General features: G+C 43.7%; 1 protein-coding gene across 2 annotated transcripts in view; it reads left to right on the top strand.

Annotated features, from left to right (window-relative positions):
* The window catches only part of LOC111979653 (zinc finger protein 512B-like), an 86,367-nt gene that overhangs the window by 6,683 nt on the left and 52,794 nt on the right, over positions 1-26,890 (top strand). For both annotated transcript variants that reach the window (XM_024010269.3, XM_024010268.3), the window contains exon 3: positions 9,322-9,443. In XM_024010269.3, coding sequence (XP_023866037.1) covers positions 9,323-9,443 — 121 coding nt within the window. In that variant the 5' untranslated portion in view covers position 9,322. The remainder of the gene's footprint in view (positions 1-9,321; positions 9,444-26,890) is intronic.

The following is a 26,890-nucleotide window of genomic DNA, read 5'->3' as shown; positions in this document are numbered from 1 at the left end:
TGACCTCCTCACTATTAGCTGTCTCATCGTTGTCGGTGATTACGCCTACTACTGTTGTGTCGTCGGCAAACTTAATGATGGCCATGCAGTCATGATACCAACATAGTTGTGACGAGGGCACGACAATGCCTCTTCCCCCTCAGGAGGCTGAAAAGATTTGGCATGGGCCCTCAGATCCTCAAAAAGTTATACAGCTGCACCATCGAGAGCATCCTGACGGGTTGCATCACCGTCTGTTATGGCAACTGCTCGGCCTCTGACCGCAAGGCACTACAGAGGGTAGTGCGTACGGCCCAGTAAATCACTGGGGCCAAGCTGCCTGCCATCCAGGACCTCTATACCAGGCGGTGTCAGAGGAAAGCCCTAAAAATGATCAAAGGCTCCAGCCACCCAAGACACAGACTGTTCTCTCTTCTACCTCACAGCAAGTCTGGAACCAACAGGACCCTGAACAACTTCTACTCCGAAGCCATAAGACTGCTAAATAGTTAGCTGTAATGGCCCTTTTTTTGACTCATCACATGCTACTGTTTATTATCTATCCTGTTGCCTAGACACTTTATTTTATTTTTACTATTTTCTACATTGTAACATAATAGTGAAGACATCAAAACTATGAAATAACACATGGAATCATGTCGTAACCAAAAAAGTGCTCAACAAATCAAAATATATTTTAGATTCTTCAAAGTAGCCACCCTTTGCCTTGAACAGCTTTGCACACTCTTGGCATTCTCTCAACCAGCTTCATGAGATAGTCACCTGGAATGCATTTCAATTAACAGGTGTGCCTTGTTAAAAGTATAATTTCTTTCCTTTTATTATATACACTGCTCAAAAAAATAAAGGGAACACTAAAATAACACATCCTAGATCTGAATGAATGAAATATTCTTATTAAATACTTTGCTTACATAGTGAATGTGCTGACGACAAAACACACAAAAATGATCATGTAAATCAAATTTATCAACCCATGGAGGTCTGGATTTGGAGTCACACTCAAAATTAAAGTGGAAAACCACACTACAGGCTGATCCAACTTTGATGTAATGTCCTTAAAACAAGTCAAATGAGGCTCAGTAGTGTGTGGCCTCCACGTGCCTGATACCTCCCTACAATGCCTGGCATGCTCCTGATGAGGTGGCGGATGGTCTCCTGAGGGATCTCCTCCCAGACCTGGACTAAAGCATCCTCCAACTCCTGGACAGTCTGTGGTGTGGCGTTGGTGGATGAGCGAGACATGATGTCCCAGATGTGCTCAATTGGATTCAGGTCTGGGGAACGGGCGGGCCAGTCCATAGCATCAATGCCTTCCTCTTGCAGGAACTGCTGACACACTCCAGCCACATGAGGTCTAGCATTGTCTTGCATTAGGAGAACCCAGGGCCAACCGCACCAGCATATGTGTGTCACAAGGGTCTGAGGACTCATCTGTACCTAATGGCAGTCAGGCTACCCAAAGAAATGCCACCCCACCACCATGACTGACCCACCGCAAACCTGGAGAGGATTTGCAGGCACAGAACGCTTCTCACGGCGTCTCCAGACTCTGTCACGTCTGTCACGTGCTCAGTGTGAACCTGCTTCATCTGTGAAGAGCACAGGCGCAGTGGCGAATTTGCCAATCTTGGTGTTCTCTGGCAAATGCCAACGGTCCTGCACGTGTTGGCTGTAAGCACAACCCCACGTGGACGTCGGGCCCTCATACCACCCTCATGGAGTCTGTTTCTGACCATTGAGCAGACACATGCACATTTGTGCTGCTGAGAGTCATTTGCAGGGCTCTGGCAGTGCTCCCCCTGCTCCTCCTTGCACAAAGGCGGAGGTAGCGTCCTGCTGCTGGTAGTTCCCTCCTCCCTCCTCCACGTCTCCTGATGTACTGGCCTGTCTCCTGGTAGCCCTCCATGCTCTGGACACTACGCTGACAGACACAGCAAACCTTCTTGCCACAGCTCGCATTGATGTGCCATCCTGGATGAGCTGCACTACCTGAGCCACTTGTGTGGTGTGAGACTCCGTCTCATGCTACCACTAGAGTGAAAGCACCGCCAGCATTCAAAAGTGACCAAACATCAGCCAGGAAGCATAGAACTGAGAAGGTCTTTGTCACACCGCAAACCACTCCTTTATTGGGGGTGTCTTGCTAATTGCCTATAATTTCCACCTGTTGTCTATTCCATTTGCACAACAGCATGTGACATTTATTGTCAATCAGTCTTGCTTCCTAAGTGGACAGTTTGATTTCACAGAAGTGTGATTGACTTGGAGTTACATTGTGTTGTTTAAGTGTTCCCTTTATTTTTTTGAGCAGTGTATATATATTTTTTAAATGTAACCTTTTTAACTAGGCAAGTCAGTTAAGAACAAATTCTCATTTACAATGACGGCCTACCCCGGCCAAACCCGGACGATGCTGGGCCAATTGTGCACTGCCCTATGGGACTCGCAATCACGGGCGGATGTGATTCAGACTTCTAATTGGCGTTTGAGCCAATCAGTTTTGTTGTTATAAGGTAGTTGTGGGAAACATAACATAGCCCTATTTGATAAAAGATGAAGTCCATATTATGGCAAGTACAGCTCAAATAAGCAATGAGAAACGACAGTCCATTACTTTAAGACATGAAGGTCAGTCAATCTGGAAAATGTCAACAATTTTGAAAGTTCCTTCAGGTGCAGTTGCAAAAACCATCAAGCTCTATGATTAAACTGGCTCTCATGAGGACCGCCACAGTAAAGGAAGACCCAGAGTTACCTCTGCTGTAGAGGATACGTTCATTAGATTTACAAGCCTCAGAAATTGCAGCCCAAATAAATGTTTCACAGAGTTCAAGTAACAGACATATCAACATAAACTGTTCAGAGGAGACTGTGTGAATCAGACCTTCATGGTCGAATTGCTGCAAAGAAACCACTACTAAAGGACACCAATAAGAAGAAGAGACTTGCTTGTGCCCGGAAACACAAGCAATGGACATTAGACTGGTGGAAATCCAAATTGGAGATTTTTGGTTCCAACCTCTGTGTCTTTCTGAGACACAGAGCAGGTGAACAGATGATCTCTGCATGTGCGGTTTCTACCCTGTGAAGCATGGAGGAGGTGTGATTGTGTGGGGGTGCTTTGTTGGTGACACTGTTTGTGATTTATTTAGAATTCAAGGCACACTTAACCAGCATGGCTACCACAGCATTCTGCAGCGATATGCCATCCCATCTGGTTTGCGCTTAGTGAGACTATAAAATTTGTTTTTCAACAAGACAATGACCCAAAACACACTTTTAGGCTGTGCAAGGTCTATTTGACCAAGGAGAGTGATGGAGTGGTGCATCAGATGACCTGGCCTCCACAATCACCCGACCTCAACCCAATTTGAGACTTTAAAAAATATATATTTCACCTTTTTTTAACTAGGTAGGCTAGTTGAGAACAAGTTCTCATTTACAACTGCGACCTGGCCAAGATAAAGCAAAGCAGTGCGACACAAACAACACAGAGTTACACATGGAATAAACATGCGTACAGTCAATAACACAATAGAAAATAGAAAGTCTATATACATTGTGTGCAAATGGCGTGAGGAGGTAAGGCAATAAATAGGCCGTAGTAGCAAAGTAATTCAATTTAGCAAATTAACACCTGAGTGATAGATGTGCAGATGATAATGTGCAAGTAGAAATACTGGTGTTGAAAGAGCAGAAAAGTAAATAAAAACTATATGGGGATGAGGTATGTAGATTGGATGGGCTATTTACAGTTGGGCTATGTACAGCTACATTGATCGGTTAGCTGCTCAGATAGCTGATGTTTAAAGTTATCGAGGGAAATATAAGTCTCCAGCTTCAATTTTTTTCTATTTTTTTAAATTGCAATTTGTTCTAGTCATTGGCAGCAGAGAACGGGAAGGAAAGGCGGTGTTGGCTTTGGGGATGACCAGTGAGATATACCTGCTGGCGCGTGTGCTACGGGTGGGTGTTGTTATCGTGACCAGTGAGCTGAGATAAGGTGGAGCTTTACCTAGCATAGACTTATAGATGACCTTGAGCCAGTGGGTCTGGTGACGAATAGCTAGCGAGGGCAAGCCGACTAGAGCATACAGGTCGCAGTGGTGGGTGGTATATGGGGCTTTGGTGATAAAACGAATGCCACTGTGATAGACTGCATCCAGTTTGCTGAGTAGAGTATTGGAAGCTATTTTGTAAATGACATCGCCAAAGTCAAGGATCGGTAGGATAGTCAGTTTTACGAGGGTATGTTTGGCGGCATGAGTGAAGGATGCTTTGTTGCGAAATAGGAATCCAATTCTAGATTTAATTTAGGATTGGTGATGTTTAATATGAGTCTGGAAGGAGAGTTTACAGTCTAGCTAGACACCTAGAATATGTGGAAAACTACAAATCACTAAGTCAGAACCGTCCAGAGTAGTGATGCTTGTCGGGGGGGCGGGTGCGGGCAGCGAACGGTTGAAAAGCATGCATTTAGTTTTACTAGCGTTTTAAGAGCAGTTGGAGGCCAAGGAAGGAGTGTTGAATGGCATTGAAGCTCGTTTTAAGGTTTGTTAACACCGTGTCTAAAGAAGGGCCAGATGTATACAGAATGGTGTCGTCTGCGTAGAGGTGGATCAGGGAATCACCCGCAGCAAGAGCGACATCGTTGATATATACAGAGAAAAGAGTCTGCCCGAGAATTGAACCCTGTGGTAACCCCAGAGACTGTCAGAGGTCTGGACCACAGGCCCTCTGATTTGACATACTGAACTCTGTCTGAGAAGTAGTTGGTGAGAAACCAAGGCTGTTGAGTCTGCCGATAAGAATGTGGTGATTGACAGAGTCGAAAGCCTTGGCCAGGGCGATGAAGACGGCTGCACAGTAGTGTCTTTTTATTGATGGCGGTTATGATATCGTTTAGGACCTTGAGCGTGGCTTAGGTGCACCTGTGACCAGCTCTGAAACCGGATTGCACAGCGGAGAAGGTACTGCGGGACTCGAAATGGTCAGGGATCTGTTTTATCTTGGCTCTCGAAGACTTTAGAAAGGCAGGGCAGGATGGATATAGGTCTATAACAGTTTGGGTCTAGAGTGTCACCCCCTTTGAAGAGGGGGATGACTGCGTAAGCTTTCCAATCTTTAGGTATCGCGGACGAAACGAAAGAGGTTGAACAGACTGGTAATAGGAGTTTCAACAATAGAGGTGGATAATTTTAGAAGGAGAGGGTCCAGGTTGTCTAGCCCAACTGATTTGTAAGGGTCCAGGTTTTGCAGCTCTTTCAGAACATCTGCTATCTGGATTTGGGTGAGTTTGGGAGGCTTGTGCAAGTAGCTGCGAGAAATGCTTATTGAAATTCTCGATTATCGTGGATTTATCGGTAGTGACAGTGTTACCTAGCCTCAGTGCAGTGGGCAGCTGGGAGGAAGTGCTCTTATTCTCCATGGAATTTACAGTGTCCCAAAACTTTTTGGAGTTAAGAGCTACAGTATGCAAATTTCTGTTTGATAAAGCTAGCCTTTGCTTTCCTGACTGATTGCGTGTATTGTTTCCTGACTTCTCTGAACAGTTGCATATCGCGGGGACTTTTCGATGCTAGTGCAGTCCGCCACAGCATGTTTTTGTGCTGGTCGAGGGCAGTCAGGTCTGGAGTGAACCAGGGGCTATATCCGTTCTTAGTTCTACATTTTTTGAAAGGGGCATGCTGCTGATTTTAAGATGGTGAGGAAATTACTTTTAAAGAATGACCAGGCATCCTCGACTGACGGGATGAGGTCAATATCCTTCCAGGATACCCGGGCCAGGTCGATTAGAAAGGCCTGCTCGCAGAAATGTTTTTGGGAGCTTTTGACAGTGATGAGGGGTGGTCGTTTGACCATGGACCCATAGCGGATGCAGGCAATGAGGCAGTGATCGCTGAGATCCTGATTGAAAGCAGCAGAGGTGTATTTGGAGGGCAAGTTGGTCAGGATAATATCTATGAGGGTGCCCATGTTTACGGATTTAGGGTTGTACCTGGTGGATTTGATGATCATTTGTGTGAGATTGAGGGCATCTAATTTAGATTGTAGGACTGCTGGGGTGTTAAGCATATCCCAGTTTAGGTCACCTAACAGAACGAACTCTGAAGATAGATGAGGGGCAATCAATTCACATATGGTGTCCAGGGCACAGCTGGGAGCTGAGGGGTTTGAGATGAGTTGGACTGCAGAGTGAAGGAAAAGCAGCCAACAAGTGCTCAGCATATGTGGGAACTCCTTCAAGACTGTTGGAAAGCATTCCTCATGAAGCTGGTTAAGAGAATGTCTAGAGTCTGCAAAGCTGTCATCTAGGCAAAGGGTGGCTACTTTAAAGAATCTCAAATATAAAATATATTGTTTAACACTTTTTTGGTTAGTACATGATTCCATATGTGTTATTTCATAGTATTGTTGTCTTCACTATTAATCTATAATGTATAAAATAGTAAAAAATAAAGAAAAACCCTGGAATGAGTAGGTGTGTCTGAATTTTTAACTGATACTGACAATACATTGCCTTGACAACATGTTGTTGTGTTAAAGCCTGAATTCAAAGTGGATTACACAGTTTTCGTATCTCACCCTTCTACACACAATACCCCATAAAGACAAAGTGAAAACTTGTTTTTTGAAATTTTACAGAAATATCTAACTTACGTAAGGTAAGTATTCACACCCCTGAGTCAATTCTTTGTAGAAGCACCTTTGGCGGCGATTACAGCTTTGAGTCGTCTTGGGTATGTCTGTATCAGCTTTGCACGTCCTATTTTTCATTTCAGCTTCTCTCAAGCTGTTAAGTTAGATGTGGACTCCAATCAAGTTGTAGTGACATCTCAAGGACTATCAAAGGAAATTGGATGCACCTGAGCTCAATTTATATTGTCATAGCAAAGGGGTGTGACATACAATTTGATTTGACCTCTGATTACAGTTCACTTTCTTAGCAGCCTCCTACAGCATCATCACTCTACTCATTATATAATTCCTTCTCGCATTTACTGTGACCAGGCGCAAAGATCTCTCCAAGCCAAACCTTCAATACCATAGCCGCTAACCGTTGCACAGCCTACATTGTTGTCACCATATTAAGGTTATAGTCAACAAACTAGAACTAACACGGGAGTAAACCCACGATCAAATGAATGTGTACAATCACACAGTACAGTGTACAGCAAGCAGTTTAGCAGTTACACCGGCGGGCCTCGGTGGTTTTCAATTAATAAAACCGGCGCTTATCTTGACTTGGAAGAGTTGCAGTGTTGGATAGCCTTAGCCAGCTAGCTAACATAAATAGCATTCATCTCTGTTTAAATCAGGTTGTTGAGTAGGCTAAATTGGCTGCATTAACATTAAATTACTTAGCTAAGACAATAATTACAAGAATACAATTCATTATAGCTAGCGCTCCATCTCTCTGCAGCTTCTCCTTCATTTTTGAAGAAATGAATTTGTTCAAAACTGTTAAACTATTGTCTTTCTCCCTCTTTGAGTCAACTACTCACCACACTTTATGCACTGCAGTGCTAGCTAGCTGTAGCTTATGCTTTTAGTAATATATTTATTTCTTTGATCCTTTGATTGGATGGACAACATGTCAGCTCATACTGCAAGAGCTCTGATAGGTTGGAGGACATCCTCAGGAAGTTGTCATAATTACTGTGTAAGTATATGGAAGGGGTTGAGAACCATGAGCCTCCTAGGTTTTGTAATGAAGTCGATGTACGCAGAGAAGGACGGAAAATAGTTGTCCTCTGGCTACGGAGCTTTCCAAGAGGGTGCTGTTGAGGCTGCTGTAGATCTTCATTGCAAAACTTTGTGTTTTAATCAGTTACTTGGTGGAGTGAATATATTTAGTATAGTTCTTTCTAAAAATGATAACTTTTTCAATGTTTCCCTATTTTAATTGGTATGAAATTCACTTAGTCAATTCACTTTATTGCCAGCAATATACCACCCTGCATCCCACCGCTGGCTTGCATCTGAAGCTAAGCAGGGTTGGTTTTGGTCAGTCCCTGGATGGGAGACCAGATGGTGTTGGAAAGCCAGTAGGAGGCACTCTTTCCTCTGGTATAAACAAAATATCCCAAGGCCCCAGGGCACTTATTGGGAGACATTGCCCTGTGTTGGGTGCAGTCTTTCGGATGGATGTTAAACGGGTGTCCTGACTCTCTGTGGTCACTCAAGATCCCATGGCCCATCGTAAGAGTAGTGGTGTTAACCACGGTGTCCGAGCTAAATTCCCAATCTGGCCTTCATGCCACCTAATCATCTCCAGTTTACAATTGGCTCATTAATCTCCTCTCCCCTGTAACTATTCCCCAGGTCATTGCTGTAAATGAGAATGTGTTCTCTCAGTCAACTTACCAGGTAAAATAAAAAATTAATTAAATAGTAGGATGATCCTCCACTGGTCAGCAATATTTCATCAGCCATTAACCAGTGTGCTTTGGAGTGATGATGGCCAGAATCAACATGATATACTGTACATCATCTGGCTCTGAAGATCTTCCCTCAGAGACCAGGACATTCCCCAAACTATTTAATAAAATATCATATTGCATTCCGTCTTTGTTGTTCATTTGGTTAAGCCTGTACTTGATTCATCTGACTACATGGACCAGGCATGAAGTCTACACTCCAGCCCACTAAACTTAATGGTCTCTAAATAGAATTAAAAATGCATTAAGAAGCTATAGATAGTGGAATGATGAGGTATTCCAGCATAATTTATCGATGCAATTCTTGATTTCAGCCCATGCTCGGACTTCTCGTCAACGCAATGCTAACTTATTATTGTGAAGTGCTTAGAAATCAAAATGTGTCTATTACTGCTAGTTCTCTCTCTCTGTCTCTCTCCATGATGGTACATTGACTCTGTACTACTGTACTCCACTTTTCTCTAAGTGGCTTACCATGGAGTTCAGTTCATATGTATCTGAAATTATTGATTTTTAAATGAAACATGGAAGGTCATGCTCTCATTTTACCAGGATGATAGCTTTGCCTCCATCTGGATAACTGAAATACCACTTCCAGGGCTGGAAAAGTCATTTCACTGGATGTTGAGAGAGAATTGCAGAAAAATGATTTTAGCAAGGAAAATAATTTGTTGATTAGATGTTTGTTCGGTTTAGTGTGTGTCTAATATTGCCCCGTTTGTAAGTTAGACTACCAAAGTTCCTGAAACTTCATATCATAGTTATGACACGGTGATCACAGATTAGTACAACTAGTCAACTGCAGACGACCATGGATGTGTCTGACTGAAACATAATTTACATAACTATATATTAATCTCCCTCTCCTGTCCCCAAGCATGGAGACCCCCAGTATCCCCCGGCTGGCGAAGCTGTCATCAAGGGGTCGTCCTCCAAAACAGGCCCACCCCCAGGAGACTGGCAGGACAACAGCCACAGCCCCTGAGAACAACAAACACAGTAAGTGACCTCTGAAAACAACCATGCACAGTTACTGTGTATGGGCTTTGATTCAGCGCAGCTCTCATGAGAGTGGTTGGAAGGGAGAAGGGCGTTCATTGACAGGGCTGAGTTGGGTGGTAAAAAGGGCTGAGTTGACAGGGGAAAAAAGGAGGAACGTGGAACATATTATGAGTAAATATGGAGTGGGGGATTGCACAAGCCTTCTGGAACATCTGATGGAGGATAAGAAGGTGCACAATGAAAAAACAGGAGAAAAGTGGAACATGTTTTTAGTGAATATGGAATGTAAGGATCTCACAGAACTTTTGGAAGGGCTAGAGAAAGAAATTGAACGTGATGATGAAGTACCTGCGGTGAGCACCAATGAGTTCAAGCCTTGTCCTGGTGATGACACGGATGATTCTGGTCCAGTGGGAGTGAGATTTGTGGAGAGAATGGATCCTTGTATTCTGGCTGATCCATATGTGGTGTCAGGTTTGGTGGAGAAGAGATTGGGAACTGTTGAGTTGGTGGAAGTAACTCGGGAAGTGAACTTGTGAGGATTTACTGTGTTTCTTCTGTCCAGAGGGAGAGGGCGCGCTGTACCACACGAACTAGGGACAAGAACTGTGAATTGCTCTCCGGAGCAGGGCGCTGTTGAAAGGAGTGGTAAACGGGGGTGTCATTCAGTGTTGAGGAGGATCAGCGGAAATGTAAGATTCCCGGTGTCTGTGATGCCCGCCGTTTGGTGCGACGCAGATCCGGTGGAGAGCGTGGTGAAACGGAGAAGACATTGTCTTTGCCCGACAAGGTCAAGTTAGGATGTGTCAGTTATCCCTTGAGAGATTTTGTTCCCGAAAATACTACTGTGTTTTAGGTGCCAAGCTTATGGTCATGTTGCAGGAGTGTGTAGGAGGAGGATTCTTAGATGTGAGAAGTGTGCAGGAGGGCACGAGACAAAGAATGATGTAGTATCGGTGGAGAAAGTTGTGTGTGTTAGATGTGGGGTTACCCATGTGGCTGGAGATCGGAGATGCCGGATGAGAGAAAGGCAGGTTGAGGTTGCCAGGTTCAGAGTAGTATAGAAAGTGTTGTATGCTGAAGAGAGTGGTAGAGGAAGATGGGTACAGGGTGAGGGATCCTGAGAGGATTTCTGTGAGTGGCAGAGACCAATAGAGAGTGATGGGAATAATATGTGACCGACTGGCTCCATTCGGTCTTATGTAGCAAAATTTGAAATTGTGTTTTTTTTACATTGGATAAAAGTAGAGACTCTGAGCTACAAAATCGTATATCATACACTACAGGGAAAGTCATTTTGCTTTGGAAGTTGATAAACTTGTAAACTCACTTTTGAGAAAATGGCCTTTAAATCTTTTGGTACTACAACTGGAGAGCCCTTCTTTGTCTATACCCATTCAGCATCGTTCGCACCCTCTTAAGCTTCAGCCTCACACATCCTCTTTAAGGGTTGATCCGAGCGTTCTGTACTAACAACAGAAGTCAAGCACCCAAGCTAACCTGCTAACATTGGCTAGCTTGCTAGCTACTTCCAGACACATAATGTGAGAACACCCCACTCTGACCATTTTACTCGCCCTAGCAGAGCTGGTTAGGCTGTTTTCATGTTATCCAGAGCGTTGGACTGTAACTGTGCTGCTTGCAAGAATGTAATTACGCTTTTTTTGACGACGTTTACTAACATCGGCCTTATTCAATGGATGTTGAGCGTTCGTAAATTCATCAGTTATTCTGCACTGTGGTACACTCAGACGAGGGCTCTGAAATCGGCGTAGATGGTCAGACTGAATTTACGAGTGCACCCGAAATGGTTACTTGCATAGTGGAGTCTTGCTAAGACATGTAGCTAACTGGCTAGGTAAACAATGAACCATAGTCCCAACTCATGACGTTACTACCCTGCATGAATCTGCAGGTAGCTAACCAACCAGGTTCAATGTTAGCTTGCTAACATTAGGCTATAGCTAGCTAAGCAAATGGCTCTGAGATACGAATAATAAGGTCATACATGTAACATTAGCTAATGTTAGCTAGCTAGATAGGTAAACGATGAACCATAATCCCAACTCATGACGTTACTACCCTGCATTCATCTGCATGTAGCTAACCAACTAGATTCAACGTTAGCTAGCTAACATTAGGCTATAGCTAGCTAAGCAAATGGCTCTGAGATACAAATAATAAGATACATGTAACAGTAGCTAGCGAGCCAGGCAGCTAACGTTAGCTAGCCAGCTAGGTAAACAATGAACCATAATCCCAACTCATGACGTTACTACCCTGCATGAATCTGCAGATAGCTAACCATCAGGTTCAATGTTAGCTAGCAACATTAGGCTATAGCTAGCCATGCAAATGACTCTTTCTGTTCAAATTAGAAATGTGTAATATCTAAAAATGTAGCTAGCTAGACGATTTCACCCATATACATAATTCATGGATGAACGCATCTGTCGGATGCCATATTTGCCCTTTTGTTTGAAGATGTAATCCGAAGACAGGTGTGTTCTCCTTATCTATCATATTCGAAATCCACTGATTTCAAAACTCGGTCCTCGGTCCTCCAGAAACACTTATGCAGTTTTAATACATTATACTTTTTTTTTTTAAGCCGTGTTAGACTGAATTACCTAGACATACTGACCAGCTCAAATAGACAGAAGCGTGCTATATGGCAGACCAATCCAAACACATCTCTCGGCATGTCCAGCCCACTCATTATCTCAGCCAATCATGGCTAGTGGGAAGGTTGGTGTCTTTTTATGTGGCTAAACCAACTAGGCTCGTAATTTAACGATTGAATTCGTATTTACAGATGGCATACAAGTTTGTTATTAAGGCACATGAAAGTTTATGTTCGAGAAGGCATTTCTGCCCAAAAAATGCATTTTGATAAAAGTTTACGTTCAAACGGTTCTCCTGTGAAGTAGTGACCCGCAACTTACACCTAGGTTCCTGAAAAGGGCCACATATGTGCTACAGTAAGGTGGGTTTCTTAGCATTCATAGCTTTGGTTGTCAACTGTACTGCAGAAATGGAACGTAAGTCACAGAAAATAGAGGTTGTGGTGGCAGCTGCAGAGAAGTACTTGGGATTGCGAGGTTTTACTGCAGAAGAGTTGCAGGGGGTGTTGAGTGGTAGTGTTGTGTCCTCCCAGACTGTTGGCCTGGAGTAGGATTAGTGAGGGTTAAATGGTGGAATGGGGTGGTGTTTTTGTTTGTTAGGACTAATAGTTGGCAGGGTAATTTTCCTTCTTCCCAATTTTGTTCTATCGTATCACAAAGTATAATGGGTTGTACTGTAGGTGGCGGCAATTCACCAATAAGTGTAGTCTGCCATTAAACCTTAAAGAAGAAGACAGTTCTCATGTGAAAGGGTGCATCTGCTCAAGATGTACAGTTTCATGTTGTTCCCCCCCCCCCCATTATACATATTGTTGATTTGAATGTGTTCGGATATGTTATATAGCTATTTCAGAAGTGCTAATACATTTATACAGTTGTTGACCACAAGTGAAGCTGCGGCAAGTCACAACATTTTTGTTCACGTGGGTCCTATTTGGATATTCTATCAGTCGGTAACCATCCAAACATACCAACAAAACTGTCATAGCTAGCAATAATTGACTTCAGTAAAAATTCAAGCCGTTTGGATAGTGAGCAAGTCTGGATTGGAGTAGACTGTGGAATCTAATAAATCAGAAGATCATGATGACCGCTAATACAATAAGACATACTTGGAAAACCAGGCCTTCTCTAATCTGAACCAGTTGTTTGGTTGCTACAACACAGTGTCTCAGGCCAGACCAATGAGAGTCCACCAGGTTTAGCCTCCTACACGTCCTAGGAATATTTCATTTCTGTGTTAATAATATTTACCTACGAACGTTACTGTGATGTGAACGTTTTAACCGTTGTGTGTGTGTGAGCATGCCCTCATTATGTCTGACGCTGTTTGCCTATGTGAGATGTCTAATTTTTGCAGGACAGATTTACAATTGAAGAAAGAAAGGGAAAAATTGTTTCCCTATGTAACGTGCAAAAGTTATGTGTGTGTTGTTAACTTCAGCCAAAGCATTAGTAAAAAAATGGAAAGCATGACAATAAAGTAGTGTATGGTCTTGGGTAGTAATTAGATTTTCTTGATCATATGCACTTACGTTGGAGTTAGTGATGGCATGGAAGCAAGGCATTTAGAGAGGAGTGTGTGTGTGCGTGTTGCGTGTGTTTTTTAGGCTTGGGCGATACACCGTTTCAAATCAAATGTTATTTGTCATATACACATGGTTAGCCGATGTTAATGCGAGTGTAGCGAAATGCTTGTGCTTCTAGTTCCGACAGTGCAGTAATAACCAAGGAGTAACTAACCTAACAATTCCACAGCTGCTACCTTATACACACAAGTGTAAAGGGATAAAGAATATGTACTAAGATATATGAATGAGTGATGGTACAGAACGGCATAGGCAAGATGCAGTAGATGGTATCGAGTACAGTATATACATATGAGATGAGTAATGTAGGGTATGTAAACATAAAAGTGCATAGTTTAAAGTGGCTAGTGATACATGTATTACATAAAGATGGCAAGATGCAGTAGATGATATAGAGTACAGTATATACATTATATTAAGTGGCATTGTTTGAAGTGGCTAGTGATACATTTTTATCAATTTCCATCAATTTCCATTATTAAAGTGAGCTGGAGTTGAGTCAGTATGTTGGCAGCAGCCACTCGATGTTAGTGATGGCTGTTTAACAGTCTGATTGCCTTGAGATAGAAGCTGTTTTCCAGTCTCTCGGTCCCTGCTTTGATGCACCTGTACTGACCTCGCCTTCTGGATGATAGCGGGGTGAACAGGCAGTGGCTCGGGTGGTTGTTTTCCTTGATGATCTTTATGACCTTCCTGTGACATCAGGTGGTGTAGGTGTCCTGGAGGGCAGGTAGTTGCCCCCAGTGATGCGTTGTGCAGACCTCACTACCCTCTGGAGAGCCTTATGGTTGTGGGCGGAGCAGTTGCCGTACCAGGCCGTATACAGCCCGTTTATACCGTATACCGGGGGGCCATTCTTTTAACTATAAGTTAAGTATAACTATAAGAAATCTAAAATGTGTCAAATAATGATATCAGCTTGGGGCTCCCGCTATGCATTTGGTTTGCTAACTTGCTAGCTAAGTGTCTAGATGTCAAGATCAAGCTTCTTGGTTTACAACAGAGACATTCATTCCTCTCCTGGATCAGTTGTCTAAATTGTTGTGCGCCCTGTTGCTAGCGGATTTGGTTGGTAATGATGGCGTTGTGTGTGTGTGTCATTGAGAATGAGGCTATGTCCTTACCCCCCCCCTCCCTGGAAATATAATGTATACTAAAATAAGCAGTGAATACAAATGATGGTTATGATAAACTCAGCAAAAAAAGAAACGTCCCTTTTTCAGGACCCTGTCTTTCAAAGATAAAACAAAAAATCCAAATAACTTCACAGATTTTCATTGTAAAGGGCTTTAACACTGTTTCCCATGCTTATTCATTGAACCATAAACAATTAATGAACATGCACCTGTGGAACGGTTGTTAAGACACTAACAGCTTACAGACGGCGAGCAATTAAGGTCACAGTTATGAAAACTTGGGACACTAAAGAGGCCTTTCTACTGACTCTGAAAAACACCAAAAGAAAGATGCCCAGGGTCCCTGCTCATCTGTGTGAACGTGCCTTAGGCATGCTGCAAGAAGGCACGAGGACTGCAGATGTGGCCAGGGCAATAAATTGCAATGTCGGTACTGTGAGACGCCTAAGACAGCACTACAGGGAGACAGGACGGACAGCTGATCGTCCTCGAAGGTGTAACACCTGCACATGATCGGTACATCCGAACATCACACCTGCGGGACAGGTACAGGATGGCAACAACAACTGCATGAGTTACACAAGGAACGCAAATCCCTCCATCAGTGCTCAGACTGTCCGCAATAGGCTGAGAGAGGCTAGACTGAGGGCTTGTAGGCCTGTTGTAAGGCAGGTCCTCACCAGACATCACCGGCAACAATGCCGCCTATGGACACAAACCCACCGTCGCTGGACGAGACAGGACTGGCAAAAAGTGCTCTTCACTGACGAGTCGTGGCTTTGACTCACCAGGGGTGAAGGTCGTGAAGATTTGCATTTATCGTTGAAGGAATGAGCATTACACCGAGGCCTGTACTCTGGAGCGGGATCGATTTGGAGGTGAAGGGTCCGTCATGGTCTGGGGCGGTGTGTCACAGCATCATCAGACTGAGCTTGTTGTCATTGCAGGCAATCTCAATGCTGTGCGTTACAGGGAAGACGATATCCTCCCTCATGTGATAACCTTCCTATAGGTTCATCCTGACATGACCATCCAGCATGACAATGGCACCAGCCATAATGCTCGTTCTGTGCATGATTTCCTGCAAGACAGGAATGTCAGGGTTCTGCCATGGCCAGCGAAGAGCTCGGATCTCATCTGGGACCTGTTGGTTCGGAGGGTGAGGGCTAGGGCCATTCCCCTCAGAAATGTCCGGGAACTTGCAGGTGCCTTGGTGGAAGAGTGGGGTAACATCTCACAGCAAGAACGGGCAGATCTGGTGTAGTCCATGAGGAGGAGATGCACTGCAGTACTTAATGCAGCTGGTGGCCACACCAGATACTGACTGTTACTTTACGACACTATTCGATTTCTGTTAGTCACATGTCTGTGGAACTTGTTCAGTTTATGTCTCAGTTGTTGAGTCTTGTTATGTTTATACAAATATTTACACATGTTAAGTTTACTGAAAATAAACGCAGTTGACAGTGAGTTTATATGTTGCTTTACTGAGTCAACCAGAGTGGATTTGCTTCATTTTTTAAATTGATTTTATCCTTTATTTAACAAGAAAAGTCAAATTGAAATGTACATATTTTTTTCAAATGAGCGCTGGCCAAGAGAGCAGCATACATATAGTAACACACAACATAAACATAACAATGAATGGAAGTTAAAACAGTGGAAAGTGCATAAGAGAGCTTATAAGAGAAGGTTATTCTTGTTGCTATGTGCAGGGTCAGGACTCATGAGTTTCTCACGTCCAGGAATATAACCCTGGGCCCTTGCTGTAGTTTATAACTAGTTCCCAGAGTTTGACCAGGAATATAACCCTGGGCCTTTGTTGTAGTTTATAACTATTTCCCAGAGTTTGACCAGGAATATAACCCTGGGCCTTTGTTGTAGTTTATAACTAGTTCCCAGAGTTTGACCAGGCATATAGAACTTGGGCCCTTGCTGTAGTTTATAACTAGTTCCAGAGTTTGACCAGGAAATAACCTGGCCCTTTTTGTAGTTTAAACTAGTTCCCAGAGTTTGACCAGGATATAACCTGGCTTTTGTTGTAGTTTATAACTAGTTCCCAGAGTTTGAACCAAGATTTAACCCCTGGGCCCTTGTTGTAGTTTATAACTAGTTCCCAGAGTTTGACCAGGAATCTAACCCTGGGCCCTTGTTGTAGTCTATAACTAGTTCCCAGAGTTTGTCCTGGTCAGGTCACATGGTCAGGAAAAATTCCTGACCCGTTGTTATATGTTATGCACTGTTCTGTTTCTCTAACTCTCCCGTGACTGGTTAGTTAATGTTTAACTTCCTTTGGCTGGACGAATGGTAACTGACACACCAGTTGACTGATGGAGACCCGGAATGTTCCCAGTACTCAGCGTGCCATGGTTTATACGATCCTGTCTTTATTGCTCATTAAACATCTGCATATAAATCACACGGCTCTATTTTAACAAACCTAACGCAATAGTGAATCTAAGCGCTGGCGCTAGCTCTATCGTTCCAGGGGTGGGTCAGAAATATTTGAGCTATTTTCACAGCTGTTTTTTATGAGCACAAAAGCTGGTGGTGGCTCGAAAAGGCTGGGTTTTGATGAGTAAACAAGTTGTAGGTGTAACGAGGGCTTGGCCACGAACATGGTAGCCTCGCCTTGAGCTCCTACAGGTTTCTACTTTTCCTAGTATTTTTTCTAGTGTTTTTGTCAAATGTTCTTACTTGGTTTGTTTCTTGCATTACGTGATACATCTGGTAGAACTATTTGGATATGAATCACTGAGCACTCACCGTCCATCCAACATTCCCAAATTCCCAGAGATGGTGAAACAATGGTCCAGCCTCTTTGTTGAGGCACCCGATGGCCTTGGAGTCCTACCGGAGAGAAGGAAATGAAGATGCCGATGGAGAGGTATATGTGGAGGGGTCTCAGTAAGATTAAGACGCCGGACGACCGGTCCTCCATTACCGAGCATACTACTCGATGTTGAATCACTAGTGAATAAACTTGACAAACTCAGAGCGAGGATCTCCTTCTAGAAGGACATCAGATTCTGCTACATACTCTGGTTTTCTGATAATTTCCTTTCCTCAGACATCCAAACAGATTATATACAACCAGTAGGGTATACAGTTGCTTTATTACCAATAACAAGTGGTGCGATGGGGGAAACGTACAGGAACTTGCGAGCTTCTGCGCTACCGACTTGGAATACTTAGTCATCAAATGTCGCCCTTTTAACTTTCCGAGAGAGTTCTCAGGGATTATCGCCGCGGCTGTGCACAACCCGCCCCAGGCTGACCCAAAAATGCTCTCAAAGATCTTCTTTGGGCCGTGAACAAACTGGAGACCGCATACTTGGAGGCAGCGTTCATTGTCGCGGGGGGACACTAACAAAAGTAATTTGAGGTCCGTACTCCCCAACTACTATAAACACATTGACTGTCTAACTCCGAAATTCTACACTTGACCACTGCTATACACCTTTTTGACAGGGGTTTAAGGCCCTTTCCCGTCCTCCTTTTGCCAAATCTGACCACAACTCCATTTTGCTCCTCCCCGCCTACAAAGACTCGGGAAGTTTCGGTGGTCAGGTCTGTACAACACTGGTTTGACCAATTAGAATCAATGCTCCAAGACTGTTTTGATCACATGGACTGGAATATATTCCAGGGCATAACATCATTGAATATGCAGACTCAGTCACCAGATTCATAAAAAAATGTGATATAGATGATGTCTTTCAAAACTTACCCAAATCAAAAACCGGGGATTGATGGCAGCCTTGTTAGGAAACTGAAGGAGAGAGATGCTGCTTATAAACATGGCAAGGAGACTGGGAACAATTGTATCGTTAAACAGTACGCAGATCGATCAAGATGGCAAGACATTGTAAGAATTAAGGGCAAAGTGGACCACCTCCTCGACACACTCAACCCGGTCCAATTCGCCTACCACCCTAACAGATTGACGGATGACGTAATCGCCATTGCACTGCACACTGCCCTCACCCACCTGGACAAGAGGAACGCATATTTGTTCATAGACCTTCAACACCATAGTGCCATCTAAGCTCATTAAAAAACTCCCAACCCTGGGACTGAACTCCCTATGCAACCAGGTCCTGAACTTCCTGGACAGGCCGCCCCAGATGGGGAAGGTAGGCAACGTTACCTCCTCCACCCTGATCCTCAACACAGGGGCCCCACAAGGGTGCGTCCTCAGTTCCCTCTTAAACTCCTTGTTTACCCACGACTGTCCCGAGGGCCCTCGCAGTGTTCTATAGGAGCACTATTGAAAGCATTCGGTCAGGCTGCATCACAGCCTTGTACGTCAACTCCACCGCCGCTGACCACAAGGCTCTACAGAGGGTGGTACTCTCAGTCGAACGCAACATTGGGTGCTCACTGCTTGCCCTCCAGGACACCAGGTGTTACAGGAAGATCATCAAGGACCTCAGCCACCCGAGCCACGGCCTGTTCTCCCCGCTTCCATCACTCCGGTGCGGATATTCTAGGAGTATCATGGCAAAACTGGTCAGATTGGTCAATAGTTTCTACCCCCAGACCATCAGGCTGCGGAATAGCACCTAGGCAGCTACCTGCACTCCTGTCCCCTTCCTACCCCCTGGACTTCATACTCCTCCCCACTTGCTCCTCCCCCTATGGATATTCTACCACTACCCCACCTCCCCGTCCCCAATTACCCTGCCCCCACCCCTCAATGGACATTTATCTTTGTTACAGTTGAACAAATGTATCTATACACTCAACGGCCAGTTTTAGGTACAGCCATCTAGTACCGGGTTGAACCCCCCTTTCCCTCCAGAACAGCCTGAATTATTCGGAGCATGGATTCTACAAGTCGGAAACGTTCCACAGGGATGTTGGTCCTTGCTGACATGATGACATCAAGTAGTTGCTGCAGATTAGACAGCGGTACACCACTGCCACCAGCTTGTACCGTTGACCACAGGTAGGATGGGTCTATGGACTCAAGCTGCTTATGCCAAATCCTGACTCTGCCATCAACATGAGGCAACAGGAACTTGGATTCGTCAGACCAGGTGTTGTTTTTTCACTCAGCGTTGGTGATCGCATGCCCCCTGGAGCTGCTTCTTCTTATTTTGAACTGATAGGAGTTCAATCTAGTGTGGTCGTCTGCTGTAATAGCCGATCCGTGACAAGGATTGATGAGTTGTGCATCCCAAGATTCTGTTCCCCAAACCACTGTTGTACTGTGCTGCTATTTGTCTGTTTGTGGCCCGCTTGTTAGCTTGCCCGATTTTGCCATTCTCCTTTGACCTCTCTCATCAACAAGCTGTTGTTGACCACAGAACTGCCACTGACTGGATATTTTTAGTTTGTCGCAGCATTCTCGGAAAACCCAAGACACTGTCGTGCATGAAAAGCCCAGGAGGGCAGCCGTTTCTGAGATACTGGATCTGGCGTGCCTGGCACTGACGATCATACCACGCTTAAAGTCGTTTAGGTCAGTAATTTTACCCATTCTAATATTTAATCGAACAGTAACTGAATGCCTCGATGAATGTTTTAAAACACCTACTCATTCAAGGGTTTTTCTTAATTTTTAATTATCTACCGTCGTGGCCGAAAGTTTTGAGAATGACACAAATATTAATGTCCACAAAGTTTGCTGCTTCAGTGTCTTTAGATATTTTTGTCAGATGTTACTATGGAATACTGAAGTATTATTACAAGCATTTCATAAGTGTCAAAGGCTTTTATTGACAATTACATGAAGTTGATGCAAAGAGTCAATATTTGCAGTGTTGACCCTTCTTTTTCAAGACCTCTACAATCTGTCCTGGCATGCTGTCAATTAACTTCTGGGCCACATCCTGACTGATGGAAGCCCATTCTTGCATAATCAATGCTTGGAGTTTGTCAGAATTTGTGTTTTTTTTTTTGTCCATCCGCCTCTTTGAGGATTGACCACAAGTTCTCAATGGGATTAAGGTCTGGGGAGTTTCCTGGCCATGGACCCAAAATATCGATGTTTTGTTCCCCGAGCCACTTAGTTATCACTTTTGCCTTATGGCAAGGTGCTCCATCATGCTGGAAAAGGCATTGATCGTCACCAAACTGTTCCTGGATGGTTGGGAGAAGTTGCTCTCAGAGGATGTGTTGGTACCATTCTTTATTCATGGCTGTGTTCTTAGTCAAAATTGTGAGTGAGCCCACTCCCTTGGCTGAGAAGCAACCCCACACATGAATGGTCTCAGGATGCTTTACTGTTGGCATGACACAGGACTGATGGTAGCGCTCACCATGTCTTCTCCGGACAAGCTTTTTTCCGGATGCCCCAAACAATCGGAAAGGGGATTCATCAGAGAAAATGACTTTACCCCAGTCCTCAGCAGTCCAATCCCTGTACCTTTTGCAGAATATCAGTCTGTCCCTGATGTTTTTCCTTGAGAGAAGTGGCTTCTTTGCTGCTCTTCTTGACAACAGGCCATCCTCAAAGTCTTCGCCTCACTATGCGTGCAGATGCTGCCATTCCTGAGCAAGCTCTGAGCAAACTCTGTACTGGTGGTGCCCCGATCCTGCAGCTGAAACAACTTTAGGAGACGGTCCTGGCGCTTGCTGGACTTTCTTGGGCGCCCTGAAGCCTTCTTCACAACAATTGAACCGCTCTCCTTGTAGTTCTTGATGATCCGATAAATGGTTGATTTAGGTGCAATCTTACTGGCAGCAATATCCTTGTCTGTGAAGCTCTTTTTGTGCAAAGCAATGATGACGGCACGTGTTTCCTTGCCGGTAACCATGGTTGACAGAGGAAGAACAATGATTCCAAGCACCACCCTCCTTTTGAAGCTTCCAGTCTGTTATTCAAACTCAATCAGCACGACAGAGTGATCTCCAGCCTTGTCCTCGTCAACACTCACACCTGTGTTAACTTCTTATGGCTGCAGAGGCAGTATTGAGTAGCTTGGATGAAAGGTGCACAGAGGTGCCCAGCGTAAACGGCCTGCTCCTCAGTCATAGTTGCTAATATATGCATAGTATTATTAGTATTGGATAGAAACACTCTGACGTTTCTAAAACTGTTTGAATTATGTCTGTGAGTATAACAGAACTCATATGGCAGGCAAAAAGCTGAGAAAAAATCCAAACAGGAAGTGGAAATTATTAGGCTGGTCGTTTTTCAACTCATCGCCTATTGAAAACACTAGGATATCAAATCAAATGTATTTATATAGCCCTTCTTACATCAGCTGATATCTCAAAGTGCTGTACAGAAACTCAGCCTAAAACCCCAAACAGCAAGCAATGCAGGTGTAGAAGCACGGTGGCTAGGAAAAACTCCCTAGAAAGGCCAAAACCTAGGGAGGAACCAGGCAGAGGGGTGGCAAGTCCTCTTCTGGCTGTGCCGGGTGAAGATTATAACAGAACATGGCCAAGATGTTCATAAATGACCAGCATGGTCAAATAATTATAATCACAGTAGTTCTCGAGGGTGCAGCAAGTCAGCACCTCAGGAGTAAATGTCAGTTGGCTTTTCATAGCCGATCATTAAGGATATCTCTACCACTCCTGCTGTTTCTAGAGAGTTGAAAACAGAAGGTCTGGGACAGGTGCACGTCCGGTGAACAGGTCAGGGTTCCATAGCCGCAGGCAGAACAGTTGAAACTGGAGCACCAGCATGGCCAGGTGGACTGGGGACAGCAAGGAGTCATCATGCCAGGTAGTCTCTGAGGCATGGTCCTCCGAGAGAGAGAAAGAGAGATTAGAGAGAGCATACTTAAATTCACACAGGACACCGGATAAGACAGGAGAAATACTCCAGATATAACAGACTGACCCTAGCCCCCGAACAATAAACTACTGCAGCATAAATCCTGGAGGCTGAGACAGGAGGGGTCAGGTGACACTGTGGCCCATCCGATGATACCCCGGACAGGTCCAAACAGGCAGGATATATCCCCACCCACTTTGTCAAAGCACAGCCCCACACACCAGTAGAGGGATATCTTCAACCATCAACTTACCATCCCGAGCAAGGCCGAGTATAGCCCACAAAGATCTCCGCCACGCCACAACCCAAGGGGGGGCGCCAACCCAGACAGGAAGACCACGTCAGTGACTCAACCCTCCTAGGGACGGGCATGGAAGAGCACCAGTAAGCCAATGTCTCAGCCCCTGTAATAGGGTAAGAGGCAGAGAATCCCAGTGGAGAGAGGGGAACCGGCCAGGCAGAGACAGCAAGGGCGGTTCGTTGCTCCAGAGCTTTTCCGTTCACCTTCAACTCCTGGGCCAGACTACACTCAATCAAATGACCTACTGAAGAGATGAGTCTTAAGTAAAGACTTAACCTTTTCTCAATATAGGGGGTGCTGTTTCAACGTTACATTTATCGTTCCCAAATTAAACTGCCTCGTACTCAATTCTTGCTAGTACAATATGCATATTATTATTACTATTGGATAGAAAACACTCTCTAGTTTCTAAAACCGTTTGAATTATTTCTCTGAGTGAAACAGAACTCGTTTGGCAGCGAAATTCCTGACYGGTACTGCAAAATCTGAAAATGTTGACRCTGTTCTAGGATCAGTTTAAAACTCTGTATGTATCCTATGGGTCGACATGAACTGCACGCGCCTTCCCCTGGATGTCAGTAACCAATGAGAATTGGAATGGAGTTTCTAGGCAGATCTCAGACCTTATAAAAGACCATGGCATATGGGATGCACTCTTTTCATTGTTCGTCATTGCGCAGAGCAGGACCTCAGCATGGCGTTCGGAAAAGCTCAAGTTATCGGCCTTAGATATATCCGTCTGTGATTTAATTCGATATAGGTGTTAGAAACATCATAACGAAGTTATTTTAAACCGAGTTATATCAGTTTATGCGAGTATATTGCGTTTTGAAGATTTGGGCATGTCTGCGCCACATAGCTAACGTTAGCTGCTATTTCCAAAGTTGAAGAGGACGTTTTACAACCGAGCAACGATTCTTTTGGACAAAGGACAACTTGCCCAAGATTCTGATGGAAGCTCGTCCAAAAGTAAGAGCTATTTATGATTTAATTCGTATTTATGTGGAAAAATGTAAAAGGATTTGTCCGCCATTAATTTCAGCACTGGTCTGGCTGTAACGCACACTGTATGTCTAGTAACGTTAATTTTAAAAATCTAACACAGCGGTTGCATTAATAACTAATGCATCTTTCATTTGCTGTCCAACCTGTATTTTTTAGTCAAGTTTACGATTATTTATCGATTAGATTAGGTGCCTCTCCAAGATGGCGCCGGCCAGAATGCCTGAAATGTTGCTACTGATCACATTGTATAACCACGATTTGTGCTGCTAAATATGCACATTTTCGAACAAAACCTATATGCATTGTGTAATATGATGTTACAGGACTGTCATCTGATGAAGTTTATCAAGGTTAGTCAAATGATATATCTTTTGCTGGATTGTTACGATCGCTAACCTTTGCTGCTGGTAAATGCGGTTGTGTTTCTGGCTATTGTGGTAAGCTAATATAATGCTATATTGTGTTTTCGCTGTAAAACACTTAAAAAATCTGACATATTGGCTGGATTCACAAGATGTTGGGCTTTCATTTGCTGTACGCTGTGTATTTTTCAGAAATGATTTATGATGAGTAATTAGGAATTTGACGTTGGTCTCTGTAATTATTCTGGCTGCATCGACGCTATTTCAGATTGCAGCTGCAATGTAGAACTGTGATTTATACCTGAAATATGCACATTTTTCTAACAAAACATATGCTATACAATAAATATGTTATCAGACTGTCATCTGATGAAGTTATTTCTTGGTTAGTGACTATTTATATCTTTATTTGGTCGAAATTGTGATAGCTACCTATGCAGGAAAAAAATGGTGGGAAAAAAAAGTTGTGTCTTTTGCTATCGTGGTTAGCTAATAGATTTACATATTGTGTCTTCCCTGTAAAACATTTTAAAAATCAGAAATGATGGCTGGATTCACAAGATCTGTATCTTTCATCTGGTGTCTTGGACTTGTGATTTAATGATATTTAGTTGCTAGTATTTACTTGTGGCGCTATGCTAGGCTATGCTAGTCAGCTTTTTTACTGATGAGGGTGCTCCCGGATCCGGGATGAGTACCAAGTAAAAGTTAAAGGTTGAGACCGAGTCTGCGTCTCTCACATGGGTAGGCAGACCATTCCATAAAAATGAAGCTCTATAGGAGAAGGTCCTGCCTCCAGCTGTTTGCTTAGAAATTCTAGGGACAATTAGGAGGCCTGCGTCTTGTGACCGTAGCGTACGTGTAGGTATGTACGGCAGGACCAAATCGGAAAGATGGGTAGGAGCAAGCTTATGTAATGCTTTGTAGGTTAGCAGTAAAACCTTGAAATCAGCCCTTGCCTTAACAGGAAGCCAGTGTAGGGAGGCTAGCACTGGAGTAATATGATCAAATTTTTTCGTTCTAGTCAGGATTCTTGCAGCCGTATTTAGCACTAACTGAAGTTTTAGTGCTTTATCCGGGTAGCCGGYAAGTAGAGCATTGCAGTAGTCTAACCTAGAAGTAACAAATGCATGGATTCATTTTTCTGTATAATTTTTGGACAGAAAGTTTCAGATTTTTGCAATGCTGCGTAGATGAAAAAAAGCTGTCCTTGAAACAGTCTTGATATGTTCGTCAAGAGAGAGATCAGGGTCCAGAGTAACGCCGAGGTCCTTCAGTTTTATTTGAGACGACTGTACAACCATCAAGATTAATTGTCAGATTCAACAGAAGATCTTTGTTTCTTGGGACCTAGAACAAGCATCTCTGTTTTGTCCGAGTTTAAAAGTAGAACGTTTGTAGCCATCCACTTCCTTATGTCTGAAACACAGGCTTCTAGCGAGGGCAATTTTGGGGCTTCACCATGTTTCATTGGAATGTACAGCTGTGTGTCATCTGCATAGCAGTGAAAGTTAACATTATGTTTTCGAATGACATCCCCAAGAGGTAAAATATATAGTGAAAACAATAGTGGTCCTAAAACGGAACCTTGATGAACACCGAAATTTACAGTTGATTTGTCAGAGGACAAATCATTCACAGAGACAAACTGATATCTTTCCGACAGATAAGATCAAAACCAGGCCAGAACTTGTCCGTGTAGACCAATTTGGGTTTCCAATTTCTCCAAAAGAACGTGGTGATCGATGGTATCAAAAGCAGCACTAAGGTCTAGGAGCACGAGGACAGATGCAGACCCTCCGTCTGATGCCATTAAAAGGTAATTTACCACCTTCATAAGTGCAGTCTCGGTGCTATGATGGGGTCTAAAACCAGACTGAAGCATTTCGTATACATTGTTTGTCTTCAGTGAGTTGCTGCGCAACAGCTTTTTCAATTTTTTTGGAGAGGAATGGAAGATTCGATATAGGCCGATAGTTTTTTATATTTTCTGGGTCAAGGTTTGGGTTTTTCAAGAGGCTTTATTACTGCCACTTTTAGTGAGTTTGGTACACATCCGGTGGATAGAGAGCCGTTTATTATGTTAGGCGGGCCAAGCACAGGAAGCAGCTCTTTCAGTAGTTTAGTTGGAATAGTGTCCAGTATGCAGCTTGAAGGTTTAGATGCCATGATTATTTTCATCATTGTCTCAAAAGATATAGTACTAAAACACTTGAGTGTCTCCCTAGATCCTAGGTCCTGGCAGAGTTGTGCAGACTCAGGACAACTGAGCTTTGGAGGAATACGCAGATTTAAAGAGGAGTCTGTAATTTGCTTTCTATTGATCTTTTCCTCTAAGAAGTTCATGAATTTATTACTGCTGAAGTGAAAGCCATCCTCTCTTGGGGAATGCTGCTTTTTAGTTAGCTTTGCGACAGTATCAAAAATGTTGGATTGTTCCTATTTTCCTCAATTAAGTTGGAAAAATAGGATGATCGAGCAGCAGTGAGGGCTCTTCGATACTGCACGGTACTGTCTTTCCAAGCTAGTCGGAAGACTTCCAGTTTGGTGTAGCGCCATTTCCGTTCCAATTTTCTGGAATCTTGCTTCAGAGCTCGGGTATTTTCTGTATACCAGGGAGCTAGTTTCTTATGACAAATGTTTTTAGGGGTGCAACTGCATCTAGGGTATTGGGCAAGGTTAAATTGAGTTC

Source organism: Salvelinus sp. IW2-2015, linkage group LG19, assembly GCF_002910315.2.
Source record: "Salvelinus sp. IW2-2015 linkage group LG19, ASM291031v2, whole genome shotgun sequence".
In the NCBI taxonomy this organism is placed as follows: Eukaryota; Metazoa; Chordata; class Actinopteri; order Salmoniformes; family Salmonidae; genus Salvelinus; species Salvelinus sp. IW2-2015.
This window is presented reverse-complemented; position numbering and strand designations above follow the sequence as displayed.